This window comes from Astatotilapia calliptera, chromosome 19 (genome assembly GCF_964374335.1).
Source record: "Astatotilapia calliptera chromosome 19, fAstCal68.1, whole genome shotgun sequence".
NCBI classification, from domain to species: domain Eukaryota; kingdom Metazoa; phylum Chordata; class Actinopteri; order Cichliformes; family Cichlidae; genus Astatotilapia; species Astatotilapia calliptera.
In genome coordinates this window covers 21,712,270-21,732,132 of record NC_137440.1, presented here as the reverse complement: position 1 = coordinate 21,732,132, position 19,863 = coordinate 21,712,270, and the positions used below count along the sequence as shown (strand labels likewise).

Genomic DNA, 19,863 nt, shown 5'->3' with positions numbered 1-19,863 from the left:
CCAGGATAAGAGTGCATGATCTGGGTGTATTTAGGCTTCAAGGACACTTGATTGAAGTCATAAAAATGAAAGATGACTTGTTGGAACGGAGTCACTGCGGAATCTCTCCCTTAACTTCTCTTTTCCTCTCACCCCTCCTGCCTCCACCCTTCTCTTTCCCCTCCCCTCTCCCCTCTCTCTCCTCTGCGGGCTCTTTATCCTGCCAAAACAGTGCCTTCGTCCCTCACCCTCAGAGGTAGAGGCAGGGATAATTGAAAAAGTTCTCACACTGGGAGTTTAGTAAAGGAGATAAGAGGAGAAGTTGGAGGGTGTGAAAAGTGTTAACTGCACAACAAATATACAGGATGAATGTGTTTGTTTGGTGAGAGGGAGGGAGACAAAGTAAGAAGAGCAGGAAGAAATTTTTTCTGCCTTGAGTAAAAAAAGAGGGGGAAAAAAAGTCAGTAAGCAATAAATGGAGAGTTTGTGTGTGGCAACCGGGCAAGGGAGGGAGCAAAAGAGAGAATGAAAGCATTATCTTATCTACTTTAGCCATCGCTACTGTCCACTGGCTCAGAGTATAATACCCACTTATGCAAATACATCCACATCTCTGTTCCCATGATACAGTGGAAGCCCTAACACCAGTTTAACAAAGTGTGTTTTTGTGTCAGCATGTGTGCAAATGCACCTCTTGGGTCTGTCTCTAGCTGTGTGGATTCTGTGTGTGCAGGAAACTGCCGTGCCAGAAAAGACGCCAACATCCCCTCCTCTTTCTCTCTACTCATCCCTCCAGCCATCTATCCATGCCTTGCTTCCCTTCATCCCTCATTCTCTCTTCCTGGCTCCATACAGTACTTCCCTCCCTGCTGATATCCCTCTCTCCGCTTTCCTTCCATCTTTTTTCTTTCCAGCCCCCTCTCTCTCTGCTTTCTTCTTCTCCTCCTCTCCCATTCCCTCCTTCTGTAACTGTCTTTTTTCTTTTCATGGCCACCTCAAATAGCTTTAGATCAATCAAAGGCATTCACCGGAGTTTGTTAGTGAGCCTCTTTTGTGAGAGAAAGAAGCCATGGACCCAAGGGTCTGTTGCCCTCATAATTAAATAGCTAGAGGACTGAATGTTTTCCCTCTGGAGGACCTCCTGCACTCACCGCTGACAATCTACTTCAGAGCGATTTGTGCTGCTGTAAAACTAATCACTTAGGCTTGTACAATCCCAGGCATGCTATAGAGAGAAACCAGCAATATTATTAGGTTTTGGAAATGTCCACTGTTAATAAAAGCTCTTGGAGAAGCAACTGATGCTAGTTTGAAAGCAGGGTTAAACCTCTGGTAGGCTGGAAAGTGGATATAGGTATCAACAGTCAGTGGGATGGACAGCTCCGGGTCCAGAAACTGTCAATCACAAACTGATTTACGTAAAGCTGGAAAATAAGTTGTGTGTGTTGCAATCAATATCTCATTCTTTAAGTGCCACCAAGGAACAAGAATTGACCAGCATTTCTTTTAGTGTATGGCCTGCTGTACGTATATATCCACAAATATGTGCACTGACTTTGTTGTTGAAGCAGAAAGGAGCCAGGTGAAATCACATTTGTTCAAAACTCTGAGCTGAAATTAATTGTTAAATGTGAATACTTTTGAATCGTTCATGGAATACATTTGGCTTTCAACAATTGTAACCAAGTTAGAAATAACATTATCAGCAGTGGATCAAATTAGTATGTGAAAGCTGTCACTTGTAGTGACAAACCGAAAGAGAATTGTCACTCAAATCTATTCTCGTTTGATGCTCATTCTCACGGAGCATCAAATACTGGTGTTTTTTAAAAACTGCTGTGTCACAGATATGTGCATGCAACACACTGGGTTATTGCAATATTAGATCTCTGCTCCTCTTGGCGGTCACTCATGAAAAAGAGATTTTTAATCTCAATGAGAGTTTTACCTGGACATAGTGATAAGATAACTGACCAACCAGGAACCATAATCTGTGATTTCTAGCGAAATGTCTATTTCATTCATGCGCAACATGCACACAGCAACTCAGGTGTACACTCACAACCACATGAGAACACGTCATTAATGTGGAAGCTCTTTGTTGTTAATGAAGACTCGAACACTGTGAAAATGTTTGTAATAGCAAATGTAATTAGACACTTAACTCACCCTCACCAGGTTTAACATGTAGATTTTAATAAAAGCTAACAAAAGAAAAGTGGCTAAAGCTAAAGCTGTGGAGACAAGTGATAAAGAGAAAAGGATTGATGTCCTTTATCTGGTGAAAATTTAATTTATAAAAATTAAAATTATGCAAGTACATGACATTTATTTAGTTATATCATTTTGTAATATAATTTGTTGCACCTTTTCTTGTTTGGTAAGGTAAAACGTGTCAGGTAAATGTGGGTGTACAAGAACTCATATTCAGGGAATTATTTGTACTTCTTTCCTGTAGCAGAGCTCTTTATTATCCAGTGAAAGGACATCTGGTACCTGAGATTTTGGCTAAAATTGTAAGGTTTAATTATTTTTGTAATTTGTATTATGAAAAAAATATTTTACATTGAAGAAACAATGTTTTTCTCCGTATATGCTGCACGTTAGAGTTTTTAAAAAGAAAATCAGAATCAGGAAAAAATAAATATCAGCAGGGTACACTTCAGCCATGAATATTGCAATCGGTGATAAATAAAGGATAGATGGATCTCTCATTTCCACTTAATAATAATGGATTGGATTTATATAGCGCTTTTCAAGGCACTTTACAATACCACTATTCATTCACACACTGGTGGAGGCAAGCTACAGTTGTAGCCACAGCTGCCCTTGGGCAGACTGATAGAAGCGACGCTGCCATATCGCGCCATCGGCCCCTCTGGCCAACACCAGTAGGCATGTAGGGTAAAGTGTCTTGCCCAAGGACACAACGACCAGGACAGAGAGCCCAGGGATCGAACCGGCGACCTTCCGGTTACAGATGCGAGTCCCAACCCCCTGAGCCACGGTCACCCACTTGCTATGAATATACAGTGGCTTGCAAAAGTATTCGGCCCCCTTGAATTTTTCCACATTTTGTCACATTACAGCCACAAACATGAATCTATTTTATTGGAATTCCATGTGAAAGACCAACACAAAGTGGTGTACACACGAGAAGTGGAATGAAAATCATACATGATTCCAAACATTTTTTACAGAAAAATAACTGAAAAGTGGGGTGTGCATAATTATTCAGCCCCTTTTGGTCTGAGTGCAGTCAGTTGCCCATAGACATTGCCTGATGAGTGCTAATGACTAAATAGAGTGCACTAAATTTGCACTAAACTCATAGTGCAAATGATGGATGGCTGTTCCCTCCATGGTGCTGTGTGTTATGTAATGTCAGTACAAATACAGCTGCTCTGTGACGGCCTCAGAGGTTGTCTAAGAGAATATTGAGAGCAACAACACCATGAAGTCCAAAGAACACAGCAGACAGGTCAGGGATAAAGTTATTGAGACATTTAAAACAGGCTTAGGCTACAAAAAGATTTCACTGCACAAAGTTGGCCTTTATGGAAGAGTGGCAAGAAGAAAGCCATTGTTAGCAGAAAACCATAAGAAGTCCCGTTTGCAGTTTGCCACAAGCCATGTGGGGGACACAGCAAACATGTGGAAGAAGGTGTTCTGGTCAGATGAGACCAAAATGGAACTTTTTGGCCAAAATGCAAAACGCTATGTGTGGTGGAAAACTAACACTGCACATCGCTCTGAACACACCATCCCCACTGTCAAATATGGTGGTGGCAGCATCATGCTCTGGGGGTGCTTCTCTTCAGCAGGGACAGGGAAGCTGGTCAGAGTTGATGGGAAGATGGATGGAGCCAAATACAGGGCAATCTTGGAAGAAAACCTCTTGGAGTCTGCAAAAGACTTGAGACTGGGGCGGAGGTTCACCTTCCAGCAGGACAACGATCCTAAACATAAAGCCAGGGCAACAATGGAACGGTTTAAAACAAAACATATCCATGTGTTAGAATGGCCCAGTCAAAGTCCAGATCTAAATCCAATCGAGAGTCTGTGTCAAGATATGAAAACTGCTGTTCACAAACGCTGTCCATCTAATCTGACTGAGCTGGAGCTGTTTTGCACATTAGAATGGGCAAGGATTTCAGTCTCTAGATGTGCAAAGCTGGTAGAGACAGACCCTAAAAGACTGGCAGCTGTAATTGCAGCAAACGGTGGTTCTACAAAGTATTGAATCAGGGGGCTGAATAATTATACACACCCCACTTTTCAGTTATTTATTTGTAAAAAATGTTTGGAATCATGTATGATTTTCGTTCCACTTCTCACGTGTACACCACTTTGTATTAATCTTTCACGTGGAATTCCAATAAAATTGATTCATGTTTGTGGCTGTAATGTGACAAAATGTGGGGAAGTTCACGGGGGCCAAATACTTTTGCAAGCCACTGTAGATGCTTGCAAAGAACTACATTAAGAGACACCAGTAGAGCACGACCAGTTCAGTAAGGAGAGGTCATATGGAAGAACTGAACATGATTTATTGAGACAGAGAAATGTATGAATGTATTTGGTGATTAGAATCCGATGACCCATCATGGCAGATCCATATCCCAGGGGTGACAGGACAGGACACCCCCTAGATGCAGAGGTGTGGTGAAGATGAAGACTGAGGCTTGGATGGAGCTCTGGGTGACTTGGTTGAGGTGGAGATGGGAGGAGGTGGGTTGCACAATTCTGAAAGGGAGAGTGACGGAGAGCACAAATTTAAACCATGCAGAGTGGAGGCTGATTGGTTCAATGAAGGCAGGCAAGAAGATGACTGGACTAGGGTAATGGTGTTAGCACTGAGACTGACAGCATGGGAACGTGGTAGTGATGTAGAGAACAGACTAGCAGCCAAAAACTTAGGAAATATCTTCCTTCCTTATTGAACTTGTGCATACACGTCATTACAATAATATGCAGGATTTATGTTTTAACACAATATATTTTAACCCACATCTTGATCTTTTCCTTAACCTAACCAAGCACAGTGTTCCCTTCATCCAATGCAGCCAGCCTAGGGGAAACACTGAAGTAGTGTTTGGTGCCCAAGCAGTGAGTGGAAGCAAGTAAAAAAGCAAGCAACAGTCACAATGAATCAGCATATGAAAACAAAATGCAAAACACTTAGGTCCTTAATAGGCTGTGAATTGCGATACCCTGGCGGGCAAACAAGTAACTTGGCATCACTCTTTAAAAGAGGACCGTTATCTCTCTGTGTCTAAGACACAGACATCACAGAGCATATCTCGCTGTATTTCCAGAACACCAGCACAAGTGACAGAACATCGGTGACATTTTAACATCCTGGAATAAGAACGCTTTGAATTTTTAGTCCCATTTAACACCAACTCTTTATTTGATAAATCTTCCTTTCCAGACGCTGAAAACAGACTCTGATTAACCCACTGTACTCCACCTGTCCATCACCAAATGCCAAGCAAATTAAATTTGGAACTACTTGTTCCAAACAAGATCAAACTACATGTATGCAAAGAGTGACTGTTAAGCTTGCATTAGTTAAAAAGCCATTAATCCAGATAAATGCTAAGTGTGATCTTTAGTGTCTGCTGGGCAACTCGGTGTTTATTTTCAGCTTGTTCCTATCTCTCTGGGTGGCTAAAAAAATCAATCTTTTCAGAAACAAAAGTAAAAGTCAGCCTTAAATCCAAAATGAACACGACATCTATAAAGGACTCACAGAAATGAACAAGTAAACATTATTATTTCAAAAGATCCAGGCAATAAAATCTGCCGAGGAAGCTCGTGTGAAACTAAAATAAAACCTGAGCTCAAACTCAACTGTTTATACGGTAAAGTGAGGACAGCGCATTCATGCCAAAGCTGACACAACAAACATTTTCACACCCAATATAACAACAAAAGACACAGGCGCACAAACAGTGCTATTGGCAGAGCTTCTGCCTTGGCAGTCAACTTGTAACCCTCTCTGTTGATGCAGCGGCGATGGTTGGATTGAGAGTGACAGAGTGGACAAGGAAGTGGAATGTACAGATCAAGCACGTACTGGTCTATCAGGCATCCTTTAACTACAGCTGAAAAGCGTGCCAATGAACTCTGCATCTGTACTATGGTGCCATTTGGAAAATTAACACTGTTAAACAAAGTCTGAGAGTGACTGCTGCGGGAATGTCCAATGCCACAATTGCTTTGCTGACTCATAAGCTATGCTTTGTTTCTTTGCGCCATAAAAGAAAAGCAAAAAACACAGATGGCAGGAAAGTGCCATTTCTCCTTCTTGACTTGCATGTAAATCCAACTATTTATTAAGCATGAGTAAAAATAAAACTCAAAACTGTAATTTCAACACTTAATCTCTCTTGCAAAATGAACCCCATTTGTCCAGCAGGAGAATTGTGGGACTTGTATTTTAAGTTTGCGAGTTTCAGAGGATTACATTTATAATGCCTTATGTAACCTTTGCCCAACTTTGCTGTTTCATAATCATTTAATTAATTTGGAAGCTGTAAGCCTGCAATTGATTATTTCGATGTATAATTTTAGATTGCTATTGATATTCAAGCACAATGAGCCTTTTGGACAAGGACAAAGTGTGACTTCTATGCCTTTCCCATTTTTTCTGTTGAAGGAGTCATTTGATGAAAGCTAATTTTCTTCTTCTGTGCACTGCACTAAAAAAGGAATTCATATTTTCAGATACTGCACTGCCTTCCTTTGCTTTTCATACCCAGCTAGGTGACAAAAGGCGACATAAAATGCTTCTACTCTGGTGAAACAGTTCAGTCGTTTCAAATGTGTTTCATTATCACACGTCGCATGCCAATCGTCCTAAATGAGACTTTACATTTTTAAAGGACAGATTTCGATCCACTCGTTCTGCGGGCATCTCAGCTAAAATTGAGATATCGCTCCTCCGGTCCAATTTAATACCTGACAAGTCCCAGTCAGCAGTAGTCAACGGCGGGCTGCCTGAAAAAGATATATCCACCCAACCATTTTGCCCAGCTGTCCTGCCTGAAAAGGATCTTTCTACCAAACCATTCCACCTGCATGCCTCAGTGCCAGTTCACTCTGGTGTCATGAGTTGGGAAAATATAAACAGTTGGTTTCCAGCAAAACCTCACGGCCACTCTACTGCTGAAACACACAGAAAAAAACAATGCCACAAGCTTCTTCTTTTTTTAAACAAAAGAAAGAAAACAAAGAACAACACAATTCAATATTTGTTCATTCCCTTTTTCTCAATTAAAAAATCTTGACTCCGTTTCCTTGCCTGAGGTACTTCACAACTTATTGATTCTGCTCAGTCTTGTACTGTTTGCCGGTGCAACAACCTTGTTACATCTCAGGGAATCTGTTTTTTATACAGCATAAAAATGTTATGACATGACAACCCAAGTGAAGTTAGTTGACTGTTCACACCTACACGCCTACACTGTTGTACCGGGAAAATATGGCACTCAGGCATAAAGTTATCAAACAAAAGTGATTTGTTTTCTTGTCATGCTATTTGTCATTTTATCTCAATAAGTGTCCAAACAGTCCACATTTTGGTCATACAATTTATCTTGAAAGGTTTTACAAATAGTAATTTTATGGTGTTCTTCAGTTGTCCCTCAACCACAACAAAGAAAATGAGCAGCTAGATGCAAGATATATGCATGCTACTACCTGAATTAGAGTGAAATATTGCACCGCTCTCTTGCGTGACTTGGCAGGAGATAAGTGCGACAGGGAAGCTGCTTTAGCGCTATCTGGAGGACGGACTGTCCTCTATAGTGAAGGACAATGAAGAAGGAAAATTGATCACATCCTATTTCTCTTCTCTCTATCGCACTTTTTTAGCTCTTTATTTCTCCATCTCTTTATTTCTTGTGGGTCATCCCATTTAAACTCACTTTGAAATTCACACATCACTTGCCTTCAATACTCGCCCTTTTAAATTTTTCCCTGCTACCTTGTATATTGTAGTGACTTGCTCTGTTGTGTCATGTCTGCATGTCTCTTCTCATCCAATAAATAGTATTTATGTGTTAGATGTTGTGCAAATGAATATCAGATCATCTTGACGTTTCCCCTGCACCTGCAGTCAGACGAGGATTTATCTGTCGTTCCGCTCTGCTCTGCTTTATGGAGCCAGCTCAAACGCAGAGGTCAATACAGAAAGCGAGAAGGTGAGAGAAACATGACTTCCCAAGAAATGACAACTGCTTGTGTGTGATGGATGGTCCCAGATACAGTTTGACTGAGGCATTCCTATCCACGCATGTGTGGGGCAGAGCTGTGGCTGCGACTGTCGTGGCGTTTGAACACTAGAGTTTATGTATTGATTTGCATCAGTAGGTCCCTGCAATCACGGGATAGGACATGCGTTTTACGGGGAGATCGTGTCAATATTAATGTAAATGTGGAATTGTGTGAGAGTTTTAGAAAAGTCCGAAGCATGTGCCGTAATTTTGCATTTGCCGCTGAAACAAGAGCCAAGTTTACATAGCTTTAATTTGAGGGTGTTTTCACTCACGTCAGACATGCAGTTCCGATTTATTTATTTTTGGTTGCACTTTCTAGTGCAGCTTCCAGTGATAATGTGGTAATAGGGGAACAACAAAGTGGAAACAAAAAGGCAAGAATGTGGAAATAGTAGTTTATTACCACTTAATTGCCCAAATAGATGGTGATCCCAAGTGACTACTGTGCACAAACAGTGGTTCTACCTGAGTAATATTACACTGAACTCTATGTACATGGTTAATCAGAATCAGAAAGACTTTATTTATCCCCAAGGGGCAATTAAGATACAACAGAACAGCATGACATTGAAGATAAGGACAGGGCATAAACAGACAATAAGAGTGAGATAGTGAATACACAGAATATACAGTATATACACAGTTTTAAAATTAAAGTGACTGAATAATAACAGGTTAATTAATAACATTAATAACAGGTCAGAAACTGAGGGAAATGATAATTTTTCTACACTGATGCTTTGACACCATGACACATTAGAATGCTATTAAATGTTTATATATATATATATATATATATATATATATATATATATATATATATATATATATATATATATATATATATATATATATAAACATTTTATTGTAATTACATGGTAATAACATTCTATGACCTTAGTCTTGTTCCAACCGTATTACTCCACCTTTACCATATTATTTCTAGGCTTTAATAAAGAAAAGTCCTACCACAGTTATTTACATTTTTACTACAGTCAAGCTAAAAGCAATAATCAGCAAACTTGAAATATTTGACTTTATGTCACATGAATGTAAAATATGAAAAGGTCTGCCTTTTTAATTAATTTAACAAAAAAACAATTTTCATAATATTTTAATTTCTTGAGACATACTAGTACAATTTAACCTGTATTAGTTTTTTGTTGTTTCTGCAGTCTGACCACAAACACCACAAACTGATTTGAAGAAAGCGAGCTAATGGTAGTTTGACACCGTGAACATACAGAGCACTAAACGTAGCATCCAAGTCTATTCAGGATTTGTAGTAAAACCGTTGTTTGCCCATTGGCCCAAACCAGTTTGATGGACAATCCATTATTCAAAACAATGCACTGGAATATTAGCTGTGCTGAACTGTGAACTGTGTTCACAAATATCGTTAACAAAATTTTCCACTTAAAAAATTAAAAACTAAAACCTGCAAGCTAGTTACAGGAGCCCCACTTGAGTTAGATGCTGCATTTAAAAAAGCAACACACAACCAAATGGAAAGGGCCCTTTCAAGCTCATGTTCAACCAAGGCCAATTCCCTGATTTTTGTAATTTTTAAACAAGATAATCCAGATTTATGCCTAATTTTAAAAGTTCAGTTTTGGCCGTGCTCCATATACTTCTTCAGGTTTCATAAAATCCAGTTCTGTAGTTTTTCCTGTTGACAAACAGACTGACAAGCAAAAGGCAGCGATCACATACCTCAAGAAACCCTTTCAATCACAGCGGTGTACTTAAGCTGTCAGTGCTCTGCTCATTCTTTTGCTGCATGCCTGCACACACCAACACAAATCCCTTCTCCCTGCTGAGATGAGTAGAGTGTTTCCTTGTGGGGAGTGGCGAGGTCAGAGTGTAGTGAACAAAAACGCTGCACAAATTCCAGATTTCCATAATCATCATTCTATTCTGTGATCTGGCTAAAGCGGTAGTAGGCTTATAGTTTTTATGGTCATGCCTCATTACATAAAGATTTTTATTCCTTTAAACAAGGCGATCAAGTTTTCCATCCACAAACATAACTGGTTTCTCTTTTTTCAGTGCTGTGACCTGCTATGCAACCATTTTCATTTTGCCCTTACTCTTATCTTTAGCATCCAAAACATACACTAAATTGGACCAAAATATAACTTTATGATATCGTTTATGTTTAGGATCCTGTGCATTGCCCTAAATCCCAGCATTTAGACTCAAATTTAAAATGCCAAAACTGGAGGAGAGCCAAATCGAGGGAAATGGTTCCATTTCTACACATGTAACTGATGTAACGAAGCATGTTTGAGTGTGTACACGAGTGCCACTGGTGCACTGTTGTATGTCTCCTTACAGACAGCTTTTCCTCTGTGGGCAGGTGGTGTTGAAACCTAACCAGATGGGCTCTAAATCATGCCTGTTTTCTTGCCAACTCCCAACATAAATATCCCAGAAGGAACACAGAAGTTACCTTGGGGTCTACCATCCTTCAATCTTCTGTCTGTGCCTCACCCGCCTCTCAAATAACTTCATCCCTGACAGCTCTTGGCTCTGTCACACTTTCTCTGACACCGCCTGGTCCCCCCTTTCCTTTTCTATCTCTAACTTACTTGCTCACTTCACTTTGCTATTTCTTTCTCAGTTTTTAATCTTTCTTTGTTTCCCACCCCACCCTGTCGGAATTGCTATCTGTCTAATTCTGTTTGGTTCTCTATCTGTTTCTCTTTCCTACTCTTTTGCTTTTATTACTTGAATTTTGTCTTACCCCTTTCTGGACATTTACCCCATTTTCTCATCTTGTGTTTGGCTAACCTGTCTCTCTGGCAGTGGCTCAGCTATGCCCCAACGCCATCTGTCAGCATCTGTTTAATCTCACATCAGCGCATGTCTTTCTCACCTTCTCTCCCCTGTCTCGCCACTGGTCTGCCTCTCCCGTCTGCTTGTCTTTCACCCCTGACCTATGCCTATGGGATCTCCTATAGGAGGTCCTAAAATGTGTGTGTGTTGTCTCCCGATGTGCCCTTATCACTGAAGCCCACCTGGCCTAGATTTGTGGTGTTCTGCCTCAGTTGCCACATAATGAAAAACTATAACACACATTCTCATGTGTGTATGCAGGCAAACAACTGCTGCACAATCGCAGGTTCTGCAGAACGGGAAAGATGGCACTAACTTTAGGTGAATGGAATAAGTTTGGGAAGTTGAATAAGTTTGCATGAGTACAATCTATATGTGCACAGTGTGTGTTCGTGTGTAAACAGAATGTGTGTGTACATGTGTGCATGTCCACGTGTGTGCACGTGTTGGAGTGAAGGTGTTTTCAATCACAGATAACTTTTAGTTATCACTCACTAATCCTCTAATGAACCAGCACAGTGTAGATAAAACTGCCTCCATCAGACTGTGCAAAGGAAGAGAAAACACAAGTCGTGGGACTGCTGTCAGCCTTCCCCAGCATTACCACTTTCCCTCCCAGCACCTCCACCCTCTCTTCTTCATTTCTTGCAACCTTTGAACTCTCCTTCCTCTGCTGATCCCTCTTCTTTTTTTCCACCCTTCACTAGTTTTTCTATTTATTCCTCTATCCCACTTCCCTCCTTTTGCTTTCCCTCCCTTTTTTCTAAATAACTACTTTCTCCCCATGCCTCATTCTTTCATTCCTGATTCTTTCCTGTTTATTTACACTAAGTTTATTCCCTTATCTCTTTACTTTCCTTGTTTTCTACCTGGTGCCTCCCTTTTTCCATAGTCACGTTCTTATTCTCTGAAATATACTTCCCTTTTTCCAAGATTCATCCTTCAAATGTTCCTTAATTTTTGCTTGATGCGTAGTTTTTTCATGCGATTTCTAATTCCGCATATTCTGTCCATTCTCATATTTCCTAGCACCTGATTACCACTTTCCCCTACTTCCATATTCTCCCATTCAACGTTTTCCCTTCTTTCTGAGTATAGAATGGACCAATTCCTGCTTTCTTTATCCCTATATACCTCCATCAGTTCCTTTATTAACTCATTATAATGAAAACCACATCTCCTTTGCTTGCTGATATATACAGCCATTCTGGTGCTTTTTGCTTCCATCCATCACTGGTCTACTTCATTTACTTTTTAGCTCCACTGAGTAACATAAAATTGTTGTGGAACTACTGGAGACATTTGTTTTACCAGAGGCAAAAACACAAGACAAACATTAGAACACTAACTTGAATGCCATAGTGAGCAGCTCAAACAAGCCCAGAGTCCTTTTGGTAATACATACTCCGCTGTTTCTGCTCTGCTCAATTAATCTGGCTCAGTCAAGACCGCGCTGAACTGTCATCATAGTACTAATAAAGAAAAAGCTTTGAGCTGTTTGCATTAAGTGGCCTGCTTGTCCCAAGCTGTCAGTTTCCCTGCAGCGCTGGCTAGGCGCAAGTTTTTGTCCCTCTCTTTCCACTCGTTTATTCCACTGTGGTTTTACGGCACAAATCCCCTCATCATCTCAAAGAAAACACTAAAGGCAGCATGGCCTTGTAAAGCCTCATTAGGCTTAATAACCTTTAGTGAGCACAGGGCAGACTCTCTGTGCGTGCATGAATCTCATAAATGCAAGATACATTTTTTTTGCGTGAGGCCAGTACTTGCATTTCTCTGCAGATGTGCATGCGGGAGTGCAGATGTGTGTGCGAACGCGTTTGCAGCATGTGTGTCCTCTGAGAGCAGGGCTAGCTCCGAGCCACAATGCGTCTTATTCAGCAGGGTCCCAGGATTAAAATGTAATTTCATTCAAAGTCGCAAATTGGGTTTTTTACTGTACTAATCTTCATTTTACTAAGCAGAATGAGGTATGTCATTAAAAAAAGAAGAGACTTAATGAAAGAATGTGGGATGGATGGATTGCAGAAGGGAAAGTAGTTCACCAACAGAACGATAAAGGTTGTTTCAAATCATAAACAGTAAAGACCTCATGAATAATACACTGCATTACTTTGTGGAGTGTATTGTGGTAATTACAGTTTAGGGATAGTCAGCATTTGCAGTTATGGCGTTCTGTTAATGCTGCGATTCTGTGGGACTTGAGGTTCAGCAGCTCAGTTCAGATTGAGATTTAATTATCAGCATCACTAAACACACCGGCAATGTAACAGGTGCAAGCTGGGTCAAGCAAAATATGCCTTTGTACTCATAATGCATGTATACAAGGCTAGTACAAAATAGGCTTTATGAAATAGGAATAAAACACCGTTCTTTATTGAAAGGAATATAATAATATGAGGAATGCCTTGTGGAAATAATTGAGGTAAAGGAACTACAAAGGGGAAAAATATGAATGTTAGTCAGGATTAAAGTCTGTGAAATAGACTTCTGTACATTCCACCTTATGGGGGAAAAAAATCCAAGGTTTATTTCAATGGCAACTGGGAGTAAAGTGAGCTGCAGGAACTCAGTTCCAATTGTGGAGAATGACAAATAATGGATTCACTTCATACCACCCCTCTCACCTAATCACACTCAGAAATCAGCAAAACCATTTCCTTCGGCTCTCTCCGCTAATACACTTTCAAAAAAGAAATCATGATCTCACTAAATAATTCCTGTGATATCATCAGCAAATCCAGAATTGTTTGGTAGTACTGTGCATGAAAAAAGGCTGGCCACATTAAAAATGCATAGATGTTCTTTTCAATTATGTCTGTTGGCAAATTGCACCAACTTTTAACAAAAAAAAACCAGAATTAAATTGTTACTATTACCAACACACCCCAACATATCCATAGAATGCCGATTTCAAACCCCATCCCATTTTATAATGGTTTAATCAAAGCTATTTTTGGACTTTTTTGCTTAAATATCAAATATGCTCAATTTCATTACTTACTTTGAATCAATGAAAAGCAACTGATGAAAAAATCAGCTTCCAAAATGCCCATAATGGCCCTAATGGGAATTAGAAGTCCATTTCCTTTTCGTTCCCCACCCCTCTCTGTCCCTTCTTCCTTGCTCCTCTCCTCCCATTCTGCATGCCATAGATGGATGAGAGAGATTTACAGTTAGGGGTCATACAGTGGTTCTAATTAGCTTAAGTAGGTTGGAAGAATAAGCACTTCCTTACTGAGACACATCACATAGTCCCAGAGCTCTTTCTGACTAAGAAGGGAGAGGAGAACGCAGACGGACAGACGACCCCTGTCTCTGGCTGTCTTTCTGTCCCCGTGTCTGTCTGTGCCCTTTCATGTCTCTGTTTCATCAGTGGTGCCAAATATTTTTCAGTCTTGTGACATGGGAATAATTGACAATAGAGAATTTCATGTGACAATTTGTGCGACAAATTTGCATAATGATGACAACCCTTCAACCCCTCAGCATCTGGTTGGTTTGAGTTTTTTGGGCGCACTTAAAGGTAGTCAGGAAAATCTATCATCACAACCTCCAAGAAATGTCACGCATGCTACATGACGCCCCCGACGTGGAAGAGTATTTCTTTTGTTGTTGTCGTCAGATGAAACATGAAATATGGCAAATTAGCTGTCACGAAAGAAAAATAAAACTGTGCCACACACTAATTAATTTGTGAAAGGCTGTATTTTCTTTCCCCTCATTGACATTTTCTTTGACCTTGAGGAAGTCTGTTTAGCCTGTGAGGAAAACAAGTCAACAAGTCGCCTTTTAGCTTTCTGTGGTGTTTTAAGATTGATGTAGTATTCTTTTGGCAGGTAAAGGGAAGAATTAGTTTTGGGTTTTTTTCTAAATGTGCATGGACCTTTCTTTCTTTCTTTCTTTCTTTCTTTCTTTCTTTCTTTCTTTCTTTCTTTCTTTCTTTCTTTCTTTCTTTCTTTCTTTCTTTCTTTCTTTCTTTCTTTGTGTCTTTCTATCCCTCTCTGATGTCCAGGAAAGGTATCTGTTCACCAGAAAAACATGGGCTCAATTCCCAGTAGCCTGCAGAATTTCCACAATTTAAAAACCCCAGGAGGAAAGACTCTCTTTTGAAAAAACAAAAACCCTCCCCTTCTCATTTGGATCAATCTGTGACAGATTTTTTATTATTTTTTTGGCCAAGCCGTTTGTTTTGTCTCTGCTGTTCTCCAGCCCACCTCCCCCATCTCTGGAGCTCTCCGCCCTCCTGATGCTAGAATGTAAATAGCATCTTTAATTAGAATCATATCTTCTGATTTGGGTGTTTTCCCCCTATCAGCAGTGAAACCTGTGCACTGTTCCCTGTTTGTACAGGCTAACAATTTGCCTCCCTGTTGACCTAACCCACTCGTCATTGCCCTCTCTGTGTGTGTTTAAGATCCTGTCCCACCTCCTGCCAGCGTCCTTTAATTTCCCACATTGCTCCCTTTCTATAGAGTTGCACCCTAGGGTGTGAGAGAAAGAAAACACACTACGCTCCTTCACAGGCCATTCTCCTGAAATTCAAACTGTTTTTGGGCTGTGACTAACCACCAAACCAACTGTATTTTTTAATGGTGAAATTATCCTGATTTTAGTCTCATAATTCAGGAAATTTGAAAATCTGACCTTTAAGATTTCTTACAGTCTCCTAAAATTGCTTGATTTGTCCACCCACAGTCCAAAATCTATGACAGTAATGAGAACACATATATAAAAACATGAAATCACAAAAGAAAAGAAGAATCACAAGAAACCAGCTATTAACTAACGAGCTAATGTTTTCAGCAGTCTACCCAATTGACATGAAAGTTCGAAAAAACAAGATCATAAAGGAGGTAGAAATGTTTTACATGAAGTAGATGCAGGGTTTTTTTTTAAATAAGTGTTTCAAAATGGCTGTATTTGTCTTTTTTTGTTTTGGAGAGCACTTATTGGTCACACGCTGTACTCAGAACTATTCTCTGGGGAGTAATTTCCACTTTCTGGTCCTTTTTTTATCTGTTAGCCATCATAAGATTGGACATTATCTTCAATAAAAAAGAAAGATTAGTCTGACACCAAGGAGAAAAAAGAGAAGCTTTTGTGTAGCATTAAACACAAAAATTAACCAAAAAAGGCTTTCATTTCACAAATGCCGCTTGAAATTATGGCTAAAAATACTGGAGCGCTACAACACAGAGAGACAAAGAAAGAGAGTGATGATTGTTGTTTGCCCTCTGACTGCTTGGCACAGTTCTATAGAAAAAAAGAACCCTGTTCTCTCTTCCAGCTCACCCCTTCTATTCCCCCCTTCATATCTCCTAAATTTCTCTCCTTTTACTCTCCTCTGCTTATCTCCCTGCTCTGCCGACACATTCATCAAGTGGTTTGACTTCTCATTCATGCAACCTTTATTGAAATAAGCAATCCATTGTTGGCAAAGAGAGGTGGCAGGACAAAGATTTTAGACTTACCCCCACCCCACATGATGGTGATAGTTAAATATGTGTGTGCAAAGTGCATGCATTCATATGTTTGTGGTGACTTAGAGATGCAGTTGGCTGCTCAGTGGGATAGAGACATTTTTATGTAGGCAAATGTGACAGAAGCTGCACTGACTGACTGGCAGTTCTGCTGGGAATACTAACATTGCACACACAGATCTGTGTTGTCTACCTAATTTGCACGTACACACATAAACATAGCATATATGTGATCATACTAATAGAGTGAGCCACACTTCTCCGTGACATCTGTCTATCAGTATTTCAACTGCTGGAATGGGCTCAGAAAGGTGCCAGAAGCAATCTCTAAGTACACACATCCTTTCTGGCACAAACACACACATACGCACATAGATTCACAGAGAAAAGAGCTTAGAAAGAGAGAAATTTTCACCTCGCTCGGGGGTTCAGTCCAATACCAAGTCAGAGTGACCAGATATTAAACATGCATGTTAAGGGCCTGCAGGTTCACCAGAGCTCAGTTAAAATCAGTCTGAACAGCAGACATTGCTGGAAGAAGGCAACAGTGCTAGAAGTTAAAGTCTGATACACTAAAATGTCTCTTTATTTAAAATTAATTATCCATGTAACATTATCACCATTTCTGTCTGTATTATTTTAATCATTCTTTAGTGTAACTGCTCTGATGATCACAGTTCTTTACACTGTCCATTTGCCTTTAGCCTGCCTTAAACTCTGGCTAGTAGGAAGCATTTTGCACCAACTCAGATAACAAAATCCATGCCACAGGCTAATGGGTCAGTCAATGACTTACTGGTGAATGTCAGCTCTTGGAATCAGATGAAATTATGTTAGGTCATGGCATGCTGCTAATTGAAGTGCAAGATGCTGGAAAGATGAAAGCCATGATATATACACACATAACCATTTTTCACTGTCATCTTTCAAAGATGATTGCTACAGGTGCACAGTGACGCCAGGAAAGACACACAGCGTCAATTCCTACCTTAGTCACAAGGGGTTCTGTGTCCTCCAGGATAGATACGAAGGGGATCTCCAGGAAAGAGGAGAGAAACTCCACCTGGATCAGCTCCTCCCTGGAGCGGGGAAAGGCGAGCACGGCTGACACACCCCTGACCACCAGGTCCTGGCAGGCACTACGGGACAATGACTCAGGGTCCCCTCCCGCGGGCGATCGAGCCACCATTTCCAAGCTCAGGTTGTAGGGCAGCAGAGGAGGTGGCTGAGAGGTTGTTGTGGAGGAGTCTGCCCCTCCGCCTTGATGCCGGAGGCTGGCCAGGGCGCGGTTGAGCGCGTTTTGTATCCGTGCCGGCTGTCGGGTAGGCAAGAGCGCACCGAGACGCACGGTGTGTCCTATCCGGGCGAGAATGTGGCAAGGTTGTGGGTGAGGGAAGCAGGCGTCCGGGGAGGAAGAGACGGTTAATAAGAGAAGCAGCAGGAGCGTTCTGGCAGAGAAGGAAAGGAGATGAGTTCTCCCCGGGGCGAGGCAGTAGGTCCAGAGTCCAGAAAGAGACACCATGCTGCAGCTCCGACACACAACACTGGAGGACTGGGCTCTGCTCGGCGGGAGATGGCATAGCTCCCTCTTTCTCCCGGCTCCACCGCTTTTCTCAGACTTGATGGTTCTTTTCTTTCCCCCTTTCTTCTTTGTTGATGCGCGCTGTCGACGGTGATTTGTCGGCGTTTTGACGTTTCGACTCTCACCTCTTCAAAGTTTTTATGTCAACAGTAAAAGACGCGCTTGGTGGAGGAGAGGAGAAAAGAGCGCTCACAGCTTAGTGCGGTCGCCCCGCTTCTGTCAGTCTCTGCTGGAGGAAGGCACACCAGCTGTGAAGTGTGTGTGTGAGCGTCAATCCAAGTGTGTGTGTGTGTGTGTGTGTGTGTGTGCGCGCGAGCGCGCAGAGAGCCTGCCCGCCAATAATCTAACCTCTCACGGAGCTTGCCTCTTGTTGAATTTTAATGAAAATTCGTCGGGTAACATTTTCTTCCGCTTCTTCGGGTCCCGGGGAAAATTTGCCGTTAATGTTTTCATTCAGTTTTGAAAAAACATCGGATTTGTCTTATCTGATATATATATATATATATATATATATATATATATATATATATATATATATATATATATATATATATATATATATATATTTAAATAGAGAGAGAGAGAGAGAGAGAGAGAGAGAGAGAGAGAGAGAGAGAGAGTATTACAATAGTATTAAGCCAGCCAGACAATCAAATACAGAAATAAGTTTGCTGCTTCTAGATGACTTAGATTTGTACAGAGAGCTATTGATGGCAAAGATCTTTCGGAAATGCACAAATTCCGAGCACAAAAAGTATTAGACTGCTGTGAGTGTCATAAAGATTGATTCGAAGCAAAAAGAGGACTGAAAGTTGTTGTTTTTTTTTTCAAATTGAATCCTTTTTGAAAAGGTGGCCATTCATTTTCTGATGTAATATGCCACTTTTAAGCACCTCTGCAGGCCGGATCGCGATGTTCCTGCCAGGTTGGGCAACACAAAGCTAATAGCTCGCTGAAATCTCAATTTTCCTCCGGGATTTATACCCACTTCTTTCCTACCGTCCAAGTAGAACATTACCCGTTGTGTAACCACGTCTTTTCAGCACCACGGACAGCGCCAATGCCATAAAAGAGATCTACTGTGCATGCTAATATGGCTTCATGCAAGGGACAGTGCTCAGTACTCCTTTCATTCATTCTGCACTCACTTCTCTGTCCCCCGGATCTAATTTGCCATCGTTAGAGCGGAACATTCAGCAAATCTTTGTGTCCACCGGGTGAAATCTGGGCTGGTGGTGCTGTGGTTCTCATAGTCCCCGCACACCCTTTTTCTGATAATTCCCTGTTTGTCAAACACCAGTGATGCCTTTAATGTCCCGTCTCTGCTTTTCTTTCTTTCTCACTCTCTGTGGCTTTGGCATGGGGTGAAGTTGCAGGGCCGTTTCACTGTGAGGTCTGGCTTGAAAAGGTTTCCTTGGCGAACCTGCAGATAAAAGTATCACTGCCTCTCGCTGACTGTCTATCACTAACGCACACACACATATTCCCGGGATCAACAAGTCATTTCACAGCCTACTGGGTGACCTGATGTGATACCAGTGCGATTTACTGACAAATATGAGACAGTTGAGGAAAAGAGTGTTTCCTTACCTTTCCTCCTTCGCCTCATGCTCCACTTGCTCCAAATAGAGGAAAGATGAAAACCAACACTGTGGGCTTTGTTGTACGGCAGAAACCGGCAGCATTAAACTTGCAT

The 19,863-nt window shown here is 41.0% G+C and overlaps 1 protein-coding gene across 1 annotated transcript; it reads right to left on the bottom strand.

Moving 5' to 3' along the window:
• Positions 1-3,181: 3,181 nt before the first annotated feature.
• LOC145422466 (glutamate receptor ionotropic, NMDA 3A-like) lies at positions 3,182-18,395 on the bottom strand. Its single transcript, XM_080293897.1, has 2 exons — positions 17,574-18,395; positions 3,182-4,725 (listed from the first exon to the last, which is right to left on the bottom strand). Exons 1-2 carry the CDS (start codon positions 18,105-18,107, stop codon positions 4,462-4,464), a joined length of 798 nt encoding a protein of 265 aa, XP_080150023.1. The 5' UTR covers positions 18,108-18,395; the 3' UTR covers positions 3,182-4,461.
• Between the last annotated feature and the right edge of the window lie 1,468 nt (positions 18,396-19,863).

Bases quoted from the DNA above. Each gene is read 5' to 3' on its own strand.
- LOC145422466 (XM_080293897.1), bottom strand. From the start codon at position 18,107: ATGGTGTCTCTTTCTGGACTCTGGACCTACTGCCTCGCCCCGGGGAGA. The intron at 4,726-17,573 runs GTAGGAATTGAC...TCTCCCTTTCAG, and splicing joins CAGAACCCCTTGTGACTAAG to AATTGTGCAACCCACCTCCT.